The 13,207-nt window shown below is 42.5% G+C and overlaps 2 protein-coding genes across 3 annotated transcripts in view; both read right to left on the bottom strand.

The window, feature by feature from the left end:
- Positions 1-3,450, bottom strand: part of LOC112262913 (glycerol-3-phosphate acyltransferase 4) — a 33,224-nt gene extending 29,774 nt beyond the window's left edge. Inside the window, exons 1-2 of the mRNA XM_024438759.2 lie at positions 3,345-3,450; positions 1,430-2,047 (exon numbers count right to left, since the gene is read on the bottom strand). Of these exons, the coding sequence (XP_024294527.1) occupies positions 1,430-1,603 (174 nt within the window). The 5' untranslated portion in view covers positions 1,604-2,047; positions 3,345-3,450. The remainder of the gene's footprint in view (positions 1-1,429; positions 2,048-3,344) is intronic.
- An 843-nt stretch (positions 3,451-4,293) lies between these two features.
- Positions 4,294-12,344, bottom strand: LOC112262912 (DNA-directed RNA polymerase III subunit RPC4). 2 transcript variants are annotated; one of them, XM_024438757.1, is made up of 9 exons: positions 12,177-12,344; positions 8,835-9,003; positions 8,689-8,732; positions 8,414-8,571; positions 8,183-8,307; positions 7,899-8,070; positions 7,551-7,801; positions 7,297-7,449; positions 4,294-5,179 (listed from the first exon to the last, which is right to left on the bottom strand). In XM_024438757.1, the coding sequence occupies exons 2-9, from the start codon at positions 9,000-9,002 to the stop codon at positions 5,060-5,062; spliced, it is 1,191 nt and encodes a 396-aa protein (XP_024294525.1). In that variant the 5' UTR covers position 9,003; positions 12,177-12,344; the 3' UTR covers positions 4,294-5,059. The 2 variants fall into 2 exon arrangements, with proteins under 2 accessions (XP_024294525.1, XP_024294526.1); XM_024438758.2 differs by having other exon boundaries at positions 12,232-12,344.
- Positions 12,345-13,207: the final 863 nt, after the last annotated feature.

Genomic DNA, 13,207 nt, shown 5'->3' with positions numbered 1-13,207 from the left:
GAGATGGCATGTGGGTACCTGCTTCTATAAACCAATGAGGAGATGGGAGAGGCAGGACTTGCAGCGCAATCTGCATCAGAAATAGGACCGACTTCAATTTTAGCCCTTGGCAATGCAGACGCTCGTTGACGCGTGCAAGCAGTGTGGGTGCAATAATTGAATAACATAGATTCCTACATTTATTTTGCAACGTGAGCGGTGTGGTCAGCCTGTAAACTTATTTCTCTCATAAAAATGCTGGTAGACTAGGCTTGGAGCTACTGCGAGCTGAGAAACCTCTCATATCGCCAGCCATCTCCCTCCAGCCCAATTATTTCTGCCACTAGAACTTTCTCTCAAAGGGGTTGACTGGAAACTCCTCACAGGCTTACTGTCAGCACATAAAGCAGAGGATGACAGAGGGAGATAACCTTCTTTGGTTTCATCTCACTAGTGAGAGGTTAACAGACAGCTAGGCTAACTCCCAACAACCATTGAAACCTTTGATTAATCATATTGAGAGACACTTGATCCCATCAGCAGGCCAAACAAGAAAGTGAATGTTGATAATGTAGGGTCAGAAGCACATATCCCACAAAGTCATGTTCATACCATAAACATGTAGCCAGATAGACTTTTAGTACCCAGGTCTGTACCGTTCTCTCTGGTCTCTCCATAGTTACATAATGAGGGGGAGGCAGGGCCCCTGGCCATCATGTAATCTCCACCCACCAACCACTGAATGCACGGCTGTCTGGGTACTAGTGATAAAAGGTCACTGTGAAGCCAGAGTTGTGAAGAGTGCCACTAACAATTGACTTATAGTGGCCAGCCAGCAAAGTTGTTATTGACTCTCTTGGCAGTGACCCATTATATTGTTGAGTCATTGATTAGAGTGGTGCTAACTTTATGCTTGTGTGCTATTGCTATTACACACTCATTATACCCATCTTATATTACATGTCCTGCTTCGGCATCTCTGTGACAACAAAGGTGCTTGTCGTGACTTCATGTGAAGCACATTGTAAATATGGACCTGAACTGAACTCACGCAATAGAGAGTTGATGTCGAAAGGGAGGGATTGAAGGTGGGGAGGTGCACATGACCTACACTAAACTAAATTCCCATTGCTAAATCCCAGTTTGGGTCAGGTGCACTGTCAAACAAGGAAGTACCACATCACTGCACACAGTGAGTATAAATAAAATCACATAGACATGCTAACCATGTGTATGTGACAAATAAATTTGATTTGATTTTGATTTGTATAATTCATGCACTCCACTCAAGTCTATGTCAGTCATAAATGTTGTGTGGCATATGCCTACCATCTATTCTCGATCATTCAAATTAATTATGCATGTGCAAATGTCTGATGCGATGTCCTATCTGACCACAAACTGATAACATCTGTGAACCCCAGCAAACAGTGAAGTGGTTCCCACTCACCTCAAAGATCTTCAGTAAGGTTTTCATGTAGAGCCGGCGAATGCCAAAGGACACTCCAAAGATGGCAGGCACGATGATGAAGACGAGCAGTAGGGTGAACCACACAGTGAAGGAGATGCCCAAGAGAATGCACAGCAGGTTATCAAAAGGGTTGAAGTCTAAGAATGGGCCCATCTTGAGGCTTTAGGGGGCAATGGGGAGATCCTACTACACAGAATATAAAGGCTACCCAAAAGCAGGAGGAGACAGTGTCGCACTTGTCCGCCTTTTAGGACTCACGTCTCCGTCAGAGCAGTGCCTTCATCAAGACATCTGAGGGACCAGACTCCTCCTCACACTGGTCAGTGAATCAATGTCTGTAGAGGACAGCATCTTGCTGCTGTCTCCCAGCTTTATAGATATGTTATAGCAACTGGGCCTTCCAGTCTATCAGTTAAGTTGTTTTCTGTAGCTTCTTATCATTCAAACTTATTGTGGGGCATTGGTCTACAATGAATTTGGGTTTAACTTAACTCCATTACTACCAAACATGTTTTTATGGACCCGGAAAGGGTTTGAGAATATTGTGCATTGAAAGAATCCCAAAGTTGCAACTGTTTAGTTGAGTATCACATGTTCCTGAAAGAGATGTAAACAAAAACACAAGGTCAGGCCTAAGTGCTGGTCGATACTAGGAAGGTCGGATATTTCTGATTTGCTAACTCGTTGTAGAAATGTGTGTCCCACTTTGGATGTATCATAATCAACCAATATGAAGCTTTACGCAAATAATGTAAAATAGAATTAACTGCGCATGGACACGACCATGATGCTGGCGTGGCGTCTCTCTCCTTCAGATTATGATGACTCAAATGTTAGGATGGTTAGGCCAGCCAAGTCTGTTCTTCGTAACATTAGTTAGCTAACGTTAGTTCTTTGTAGCTAGTTGCAAGTACTAACGCCACTATATACATTTTTAAAAATACGCTACTATTTCCACTAAACATCACTCCTCGCTCCAGTCACGACATGTTATTATAACATCGGAAGCCGGCAAATTAGCTACATAACGGTAGCTGGCTGGCTGATAACATTTTGGTGAGGGGCTTGCTATTGCACAGTATGAGAATCGAGAAAATTATGTACGTACATTTTCTGACTGTTGCAATAATTTAACACCAACTCCAGCAGACCAGGAAGGGAGAAATTACACGGATTCTAGCTAATAATGTGTCAAGATTTATGCATTCAATCCGTATCACACTTTTAGGCTAGCCAATTAAACTAAACTCCACGAATTACAATGAGTTGAGCAACTCAACAAATTACGACGGACTTGAGCTGCTACGGATGTGGGCGGGCTGGATTTCCAAATAGCCTGCATTTACACATTAATTGCGGGCTATTCATGGCTAGCTAGGCTAGTATTGAGTACACTTGACTAGGTGGAATGCAGCTACGACCAGAAGTGACTTTTTCTTGGCACTTTAGAAATTACACATTAGTTTAGAAGTAACATAGCAGTTTATGATGAATAGGTTAACCTCTTAAGAAAAGGGTTATGGTTAGCTAAAAATGCTCTTAGTTCTAACCTGCTGTACTCTGTCACTATTTACCACAGCCACAAAGTAAAAATTGGCTAGGTATATAGTACACATTCATTAAACAAAACTTTTCTTATGCGTCTTAATTTAAGATTAGGCATAAGGTTAGCAGTGTGGTTAAGGTTAGGTTAAAAATCACATTAAGACAATTGTAGAAATAGGCGGGGTTTAGACGATCACTTTGTGGCTGTGGTAACCATTGACGCTGTACACCATCTATTCACAAACAATATCAAGCAGTCGATTTTTTTTGTGCTACGTTAGCTTTCTATCATGGAAGATGAGATACAATTTCCTGAAACGTGGGTAGATAGCTACATTAATGTACTCACCTAACATTGTTGTCTCCACCCGTGGCCAACGGACAGCGGCATAGACGTAAGGTGATGGAACGATGATGGTGCGCATCAGATGTTCCTGCGAGAATCTCGTCGGTTTTGTGGTCTCGTTTTTCAGCAAGAACAAAAACATCCTTCCTCGTCTCTAAACTGACATCTGGTGGTAGGACGTGGAAGCACCGGAGCATTACTTAACGCTGAACACAAAATACATGTATATAAAATACATCACAGTAGGCCCAGTGAGGGCAATCACACATATGATATAGTTGCGTAAATGCAGTGGTGGAAAAAGTACCCAATAGTCATACTTGAGTAAAAGTTAAAGACACCTTCAAATAAAATGACTCAATTAAAAGTAAGTCACTCAGTAAAATACTACTTGCGTAAAAGTCTAAAAGTATTTGGTTTTAAATGTACTTAAGTATCAAAAGTAAAAGTATAAATAATTTAAAATGTCTTATATTAAGCAAACCAGACAACACATTTTTTATTTATTTACAGATAGCCACAGTTCAACACTCAGACATAATTTACAAATGAAGCATGTGTCTAGTGAGTCTGCCAGATCAGAGGCAGTAGGGATGACAAGGGATGTTCTCTTGATCAGTGCATGAATTAGACATTTTCTGTCCTGCTAAGCATTGAAAATGTAACGAGTACTTTTGGGTGTCAGGGAAAATGTAAGGAGTAAAAAGTACATTCTTTTCTTTAGGATTGCAATGGAGTAAAAGTTGTCAGAAATATAAATAGTAAAGTACATATACCCCAAAAAACTACTTCAGTAAAAATACTTATGCAATCCACGCTAGACCCTGATAAATCCTCATCTCGCATCATGTAAAGTTGAAAATATATATATCACAATGAAAATGTTTGAAGTATAACAAGTTACCTTAGAGCTTCAGTGCTAATATAAGTATATGAATACATAAAGCACACAGGAACTTTAGTTATTTTTATTCATCTTTTCATCCAGTCATTTAGGTATGGGGTTACAGGATACCACATGGGAAATATTACTGCTCTACTTATCCCTCCCAAGCTTAGACCTGATAGTGTGATCTGCTTAAAAAACTGGAATAGGACCAGTGGTGTAGTGGATGGTAAACACAAGTAAATGCAGTTTACCCACCTTTGTGAGACAGTTTACCGACCTTTTTTGTATGACAGTAAGACAATTCAAATGGAAGCATAGATCACGTTCATTTTTACAGCACGACCGGCAATCAGAGTTTACCCACCTATTTTCTTTTATCACTACATCACTAAATAGAACATTTGGAATTTGGCACATTCATGTAGGCTAATCATTTTTAATGAGAGAAAACGGTACCATCCCTTTATTAGAGTCATTTAGCACACATCTCAAGCAAGGTAATCTTTCCCCATCACTTTCAGCAGAGAAAAATAAATCAAATGTTCTGTAAACAAGCCAGCTTTTCTTACAAACTAGTGGTAGGAAATCTGTTTACAAGACTTTCTATTTCGCATTCTGAAACTATCCAGGGCCAAGTTACAACAATGGACCCCTGAAAAAACATGTATAGGTTTTAGGTGCTATGTTTGCTTGTGGTACTACTGTCCTTATAGACCTTATACAGCACTGCACGGTCTGTGTTATTCTGTATGTGGTCCCCACTGTACTGTAGAAACCCTGGCCTAATGGTGGGTGCTTATATTTGTCCTGTTAGTCCTGTCCTGGTTTGTCATACTCTGTTCTCCAGCAGGGCTTCAAAGTCTGGCGAGCAGACCAATTTGTGTTTGATGTGACCCAGCACTGACAAGTCACCAGTCCGGCCCTCTCCTGTTCCAATTGACACCAGCTCCTAAGGGGGTGGGGGGAGAGGCAATTATATTGGCACACTTGCACTTTGCTTTAATAATTCCTAATTTGTCTAAAATAAGTTTAATTTGAAAAGGCATCATGAAATCAGCAGAGTGTCAGGTGTTTTGTGGTCCAATGTTCAACCCAGTGTCCAAATATTGAGTCTCCTTTGAAGGTTGTGGGTCTTCCAGCATGACAAGGACCCCAAACACACACCAAGAAGCACACAGGAATTGTTAAGAGGATATGCTGGACTGTTCTTGAGTGTCCAGCGAAGACTCCAGATCTGAATCACATCAAAACCTATGGCGAGCTCTGAATACAGTAGTTGATGGAGGGCACCCATCAAATATTGAAGAATTAGAGCAGTTTGCTGCTGAAAAGTGGGCCAAATTGTCAGTAGAAAGGTGAAGCAAGCTTATTGATGGCTACGATAAGTGTATTCCTGCAGATATTTTGGCCAAAGGCTGTGCAACCAAGTACTAGCTCCGGGATGGCAATCATTTTGTCCATTCCCTTTGTCTTTATATTTTTTTATTCAAATTGTAAACTTAAGTTAAAAAATGTAATTGTTTCTGCAATGTTGAAAATCCGATAACAACTGTGACCAAGTGTTTTTCAATTTCAACTTAATTTAGAATAGGGAATTATTTAAGAAAAGTGCAAAGGAGCCCATATTAATTGGCCACACCTGTATGTTTACATACAACTACAGGGAAGTGAAGATTTGAAGGGAAATTCCACCCTTTTTCCAACATCAAATTCATCACCAACATCAACATACACTACATGACTAAAAGTATGTGGACACCTGCTTATTGAACATATAATTCCAAAATCATGGACATTAATATGGAGTTGGTCCCCGCTTTGCTGCTATAACAGCCTCCACTCTTCTGGGAAGAATTTCCATAAGATGTTGGAATTTTTCTGCACGGACTTGCTTCTATTTCAGCCACAAGAGCATTAGTGAGGTCGGGCACTGATTAGGCCTGGCTCACAGTAAGCGTTCCAATTCATCCTAAATGTGTTAGAAGGGATTGAGGTCAGGGCTCTGTGCAGGCCAGTCAAGTTCTTCCACACCGACCGCAACAAACCATTTCTGTATGGTCCTTGCTTGGTGCACAGGGGCATCGTCATGCTGAAACAGGAAAAGGCCTTACCCAAACAGTTGCCACAACATTGTAAGCACATAATCTAGAATGTCATTGTATGCTGTTGCGTTAAATGGGGCCGAGACCGAACCATGAAAAACAGCCCCAGACCATTATTCCTCCTCCACCAAACTTTAGAGTTGCACTAGGCATTGGGGCAGGTAGCGTTCTCCTGGCATCCGCCAAACCCTGATTAGTCCGTTGGGCTGCCAGATGGTAAAGCTTGATTCATCACTCCAAAGAACGCGTTTCCACTACTCCAGAGTCCAATGGCGGCGAGCTTTACACCATACCAGCCGACACTTGGCATTCTGCATAGTGATGTTAGGCTTATGTGTGGCTGCTCTGCCATGGAAACCCATTTCATGAAGCTCCCAACGAACAGTCCTTGTGCTGACATTGCTTCCAGAGGCAGTTTGGAACTAGGTAGTGAGTGTTGCAACCGAGGACAGACGTTGTTTTTTTTTTTACACACTACATGCTTCAGCACTCGGCGGTCCCATTCTGTGAGCTTGTGTGGCCTACCACTTCGCGGCTGAGCCGTTGCTGCACCTAGAATTTTCCACTTCACGATACCAGCACTGACAGTTGACTGGGGCAGCTCTAACATGGCAGAAATTTTAAGAACTGACATGTTGGAAAGGTGTCATCCTATGACGGTGCAACGTTGAAAGTTACTGAGCTGTTCAGTAAGTCCATTCTACTGCCAATGTTTGTCTATGGAGACTGCATGGCTGTGTGCTCTATTTTATACACCTGTCAGCAACGGGTGTGGCTGAAATAGCCGAATCCCCTATTTTAAGGGGTGTCCACATACTTTTGTATATATAGTGTATATGAAAACATCAGATTTCCATGTTTTGTAGTAAAACAAAATAGAAAAAGATAAGTGTTTCCGGTGACATCATCCATAGACACTAATTTCAACCAACTATGAGCTGCCAAAGGTTGTGTTTTCTCTGACCTGGAGGAAAGCGCATGAGGTTCCCAGAGCCACATCTAGTGTGACATGCCCCAGTATGAGCTGCACCCGACCAGACTTCCGAACCAACAGTCGTCCCACCAGACCCTCCTGCAGGTCTCTCAGATGGCAACTGTTGTCCTCCTGCTGCTCCTCCTATTCCACAGAGGACACACACACAAACAAACTGATCGTATACAGAGTCAAGAGAGCAAGGCTTCTGTGTAACCACATATTTAATACACCTGAATACCTACTTGAGATTCAGTTTTCAATAGCATGGACTGTCCATCCTCTGACTGCATCTCTGTCTTCACTGGCCTGACCTCTCGGGTGGGCGGCTGCCCTGGTAGAGAGTCGGGGAGCTGGATGAAGAACAGCTCCTCCACTTTGCTCTGACTCCAGGTGTCCAGCAGTTCAGGTAAAACTTCAGGCTCAGGGAGTGGAGGTCGTCTGAAAGTGGGTTCCATCTTCTTGACCTCTGGAGCATCTTCTGGCTCCTGCTTCACTGAAGAGAGGGAGGGAGAGAGATTGATTGTTTTGCCATTCTGTTTCATTTGAACTGACATGAACGTTGGCGATGTAAGAGCTGTGATTATAGTTACCTTTGACTGCATTTGTTCCCTCCATGGCCTCAATGTCCTCCTCAGATTTGTCTGGTTTGAAGGCTATATCAGTGACATCACTTTCCTCCTTGAATCCCCACCCTGACACAGCCAGGGGCAGCTGAACAGGGCAGCTCCTTACATCACTCCTTAGGTGAGGGTCATCCAGGAACTGGTGGAAATTAGTTGTAAATTACTCATAATTACTCATAAGTGGACAACAAACTAGACAATTATTGTACAGACAGATAGTATGATGAGACATAGGTACATGGAGGACTCACATTGTCTCGTTCCAGATTGCGCAAAATTTCTTTGGTCTCTTCCTCTGTCTCCCTCTTCTCCTTCTTAATGTTGATGATGGGTGAGGGACCCACACTTGGTGCATCTCTCTCACCTTCATAGCCACCTGAATAGAGCACAGGAAGAAATTTCAAACGAAATGATACATCATTATGGTAATGATACCATATAACAAATGTTATGGAATTACATCTGAATGACCCTGATTCTACCTCTTTTCTTCATCATCATCTCTGCAGGCCCTTGTTCAAAGATAGAGTGGGACTGGATGACTTCTGGACGTCCCCGGCCCCGACCTCCCCTACCACCTCGCTCACGACCCCGATCATTCTCTCTCCTTACCCTCCTTTGCCCAGCCTCAACCTTCTGCCTATAGTATAAGAAAGTAAAACTCTGTTAACAACATATGGTCCTTTAGTATGTGCTGGAAAACATTTCAGCATCATGCAATCACATATATTGTCACAGACAGAACAACTGAACTTACTCTTCTTTAGCTTTTCTGCCAATAATGTTAGGGGTGAAGGTTTTCTGAAATATAAAACATTGAAGTCAAGATGGACCTAGTTAAATAAATACACAAGTGCTGGTGATAGACCATTAAAAACACTCCATACAATTCATTGAGCCTACCTTCTTCACCCCTCCTAAGGTGAGGTCTTTGGTGCGCATGGAAGGGAAGCGGCCGGTGGAGAGGGTAGCTGGAAGCCGGCGTCCCATCACCAATCCCCTGCCAGTCCCTCCAGGCGTTGCTGGAGTGCTAGAGGGGCCACCAGGGTCGCTTGAGCCTGGCTCCGCCATCCTGGACAAAGCAATTAGGGAGAAAATTGTATAGGAAAGCTAAATGGATAACTATCCACACGGCTTCTTTCAATAAGTCTTCACAAGAACACCTACAGTATATCTGCATGTAGCCCTTATCGTGACTACAATTCCATTGGGTCATTCCACATATCTATATGCTGACCGAGGTAAATGCCCTGATGTGACACTGCCCGATATCATGTAAAAAAGTTCACAGCGTGAAATACCGCGTGGAAAAAACAAGTTCATAAATCGCAGCACCCCGACCCCCGAACTACTTCCGCGGCTATGGCTCACAATCAATGATTAGCTTTCTTTTTACGCTTGTGATTGGCAGTGATTGTAAAGTCGCAGCATGATAATGCTCACAGATTGCAAATTCTCACTGGTCCTTTGCTCGTGCCAGATTCTCTTTTAGCTATTGAGGTATTAAAATAACAATCTTTGCGCAAGTGTCCACTAGATAACACAGCCAAAGTCAGATTCCACAGCCACAAGGTCCAAACTGCCTACAAAATGTGTATTTATTATTTGTGTATCTGTGACATTTACTGCATTGTTAGGAGCTAGTAACATAAGCATTTCACTGCACCTGCTATAACCGCTGCTAAACTGTGTATGCGAGCAATAAACATATAAAGTCCCAAAAGGTTTCCAAAACCGTATCACTAGCAAGGATTAATAACGTTTCTAAACATTAAAACAGAGCGTCAGGATTGTAGTTCACATGGAGCCAGCTGTGGTCCATACCTTCAGCTGAGAATCCAAGAGGGGGACCCGCTGGCCTTCAAATCAAGTTGTATTTGTCATATGCGCCGTATACAACTGGTGTAAACTTTACTGTGAAATGCTTGCTTATGAGCCCTTCCCAACGATACAGCGTTTCAAAATAATAACACAAGAGGAATAAAATACACAAGAATGGAACTATATACAGGGAGTATCAGTACCAGATCAATGTGCAGGTGTGCGGGGTATTTGAGGTAAATATGTACATAAAGGCAGGGTAAATTGACTGGGCATCGGGATAGAAAGGAGTAAAATAAAGAACAGAGTAGCAGCAGCTACTGATGAGTAAAAGTGGGAATGTGTGCGTAATTTGTATGTTTGTGTTGCATTGGTATGTGTGTGTGTATGCGTATTAATGGCACCCAAACTATCTGCGCTGACTATCTTGCACTGACCCTACGCACACTCACTAGACTATATATACACACCATATACACACACTATATTGACACTCCCACACACATTCACATTTCCCACACACTAGGTACCATTAATTTACTATTTATCGGTCTTATGGCTTGGGGGAGGTCGAAGCTGTTTCTGAGCCCGTCGGTCCGAGAGCCGATGCTCCGGTACTGTTTTCCAGACGGTAACAGAGTGAATAGTCTATGGCTTGGGTGACTAGAGTCATTGGCAATTGTTCAGGCATTCCTCTGACACCACCTGATATAGAGGTCCTGGATGGGAGGGAGCTCGGCCTCAGTGATGTACTGGGCTGTCAGCACCACCTTCTGTTGCACTTTGCAGTTGAAGGCGGTGTATTTGCCATACCATGATACAACGCTCGACACGCTCCACAACAGCCCTGTCGATGTGGTTGGGGGAGAGCTCTCCCTTTTCTCCTATAGTCCACGATCAGCTCCTTGGTCTTACTGACGATGAGGGAGAGGTTGTTATCCTGGTACCACACTACTAAAATGCTGAGCCATCGCGCGCATGTTGATTTTGTCCCCCACACCAGGCACAATCAGGACAAGCAGGTTGAAATATCAAACAAACTCTGAACCACCTATATTAATTTGTGGACTTGTCAAAAAGCATTAAACATTTATGGCAATTTAGCTAGCTTGCTTGCTGTTGCTAGCTAATTTGTCCTGGGATATAAACATTGGGTTGTTATTTTACCTGAAATGCACAAGGTCCTCTACTCCGACAATTAATCCACAGATAAAAGGGTAAAAGTTTGTTTTCTAGTAATCTCTCCTCCTTCAGGCTTCTTCTTTGGACTTTATATGGCAGTTGGCAACCAACTTTAAGGTGCCTAACCACTACCAACTGGAGCGTGCACCTCAGTGCATCTTTCAATCACCCACGTAGGTATAAACTCCTAAAAACCAATGAGGAGTTGGGAGAGGTGGGACTTGCAGAGCGTTAAGAGTCACAAATAGAACCAAGCTCTATTTTAGCACCTGGCTACGCAGACGCTTGCGAGCAATGTGGGTGCAATGACTGAATAACATGTGTATATTTATTTTGCAACGCTCACCCACGCGACGCGAGCCGGTGTGGTCAGCATGTAAGTCTCTGACATCCTCCCTGTAGGCTGTCTCATTGCCGAAGGTGATCAGGCCTACCACGTCTTGTCGTCAACAAACTTGATGGTGTCGTGGGTGAACAGGGAGGGACTAAGCACACACCCTTGAGGGGTCCCCGTGTTGAAAGTCCCCCTTGGGTTCTCAATAACACTCCCCAGTAGGAGCAGTCCTCCATAGGAATTAATGGAATTCTACAGTATTTCTATTAAATATTAAGGCCAAATATAATTTTTATTGTTTTTTTGGTAGTGGGGACAGTATCATTAGTCATTTCTAAAACTTATACTTTGAGGGAAATGTTATATATTTTTTGTTTAGCTCACAATGTAATTTTAAAAGTATACATGAAGACAGAGGTGTCAAAACTCATTCCACGGAGGGCCGTGTTTCTGCAGGTTGTTTTTTCCTTTCAATTAAGACCTAGAAAACCTGGTGAGGGGAGTTCTAATTAGTGACCTTAATTCATCAATCAAGTTCAAGGGTGGAGCGAAAACCCGCAGACACTCGGCCATCTGTGGAATTAGTTTGATACATTTACATTATGGTGTCCGCGATAGAATAAACGTTCCAAAAACTATAATGGTAGGGGAGTGCCAAGATGGAGGCTTCAACGTAGCGTCATCTATTGTATAACTTATATAAATAATTGGATGGAATGCGCATAGCTTTATATTTGTTTTTGAGACCATTCTTCAAGTTTTATAGAGCCTATGCTATTGGTAGTTAGACAAAGTTATAGCTACCACAACTGAGAATCAAGAAGTTGTCAACACATGGCAACAATGCATGCTGGTTACATTAGTTAGCAAGGACTGACTGCGTTTAGATATTGTCTTATTACAATTACCTGATGACTTCTATAGATGTTCACCAAACCAAGATTGCGTTTAAATGTACTGTACCCCTTCTATGAGTAAAACCGTGTCAATTTCTTCAGCCAGTGGTCTACTCAAAAAGTCAACATTGACTGCCGTACAGCGCCATGACAGATAGACGTGACGTTGCATGTCGTGTATTTTTGCGGATCAAACATGCGCAGGATTTCTTCTTCTTCTATGGTACAAAGGTGCTATACAAACAACCGTTTAATGTGCATGCTGCCTTCTACTGTGCTGGATTGTGCAATCAATCTGTATTTTATTTGTTTATATATTTTTTACCTTTATTGAACCAGGCAAGTCAGTTAAGAACAAATTCTTATTTTCAATGACGGCCTTATTTTCAAGAACTGCCTGTTCAGGGGCAGAACGACAGATTTGTACCTTGTCAGCTCAGGGGTTTGAACTTGCAACCTTCCGGTTACTAGTCCACCGCTCTAACCACTAGGCTACCCTGCCACCCCGATCATGGGTTGCCTAATTCTGTACAACAAAGACAATACACTGAACAAAAGTATATACGCAATATGCAACAATTTCAAAGATTTTACAGTTCAGATAAGGAAATCGTTCAATTGAAATAAATTCATTAGGACCTAATCTATGGATTTCACATGACTGGGAATACAGATGTGCAACTGTTGGTCACAGATAACAAACAAAAAAAAAGGTAGGGACGTGGATCAGAAAACCAGTCAGTATCTGAAGTGACCACCATTTGCCAGATGCAGCTCTACACATCTTCTTCGCATAGAGTTCATCATGATGTTGATTGTGGAATGTTGTCCCACTCCTCTTCGATGGCTATGCAAAGTTGCTGGATATTGGTGGGAACTGGAACACGCTGTCGTAAATGTCAATCCAGCGCATCCCAAACATGCTCAATGGGTAACATGACTGGTGAGTATGCAGGCCATGGAAGAATTGGGACATTTTCAGCTTCCAGGAATTGTGTTTGCAACATAGGGCCGTGCATTATCATGCTGAAACATGAGGTAAT

This window comes from Oncorhynchus tshawytscha, linkage group LG12 (assembly GCF_018296145.1).
Source record: "Oncorhynchus tshawytscha isolate Ot180627B linkage group LG12, Otsh_v2.0, whole genome shotgun sequence".
NCBI classification, from domain to species: domain Eukaryota; kingdom Metazoa; phylum Chordata; class Actinopteri; order Salmoniformes; family Salmonidae; genus Oncorhynchus; species Oncorhynchus tshawytscha.
This window is presented reverse-complemented; position numbering and strand designations above follow the sequence as displayed.

What these genes read in the sequence shown, in the direction of transcription:
- LOC112262912 (XM_024438757.1), bottom strand. Translation starts at nt 9,002, where the DNA reads ATGGCGGAGCCAGGCTCAAGCGACCCTGGTGGCCCCTCTAGCACTCCA. An exon ending in GCAATCTGGAACGAGACAAT is followed by an intron (nt 8,071 to 8,182) that starts GTGAGTCCTCCA and finishes AATTTCCACCAG; the next exon opens with TTCCTGGATGACCCTCACCT. An exon ending in GGGAACAAATGCAGTCAAAG is followed by an intron (nt 7,802 to 7,898) that starts GTAACTATAATC and finishes CCCTCTCTTCAG; the next exon opens with TGAAGCAGGAGCCAGAAGAT.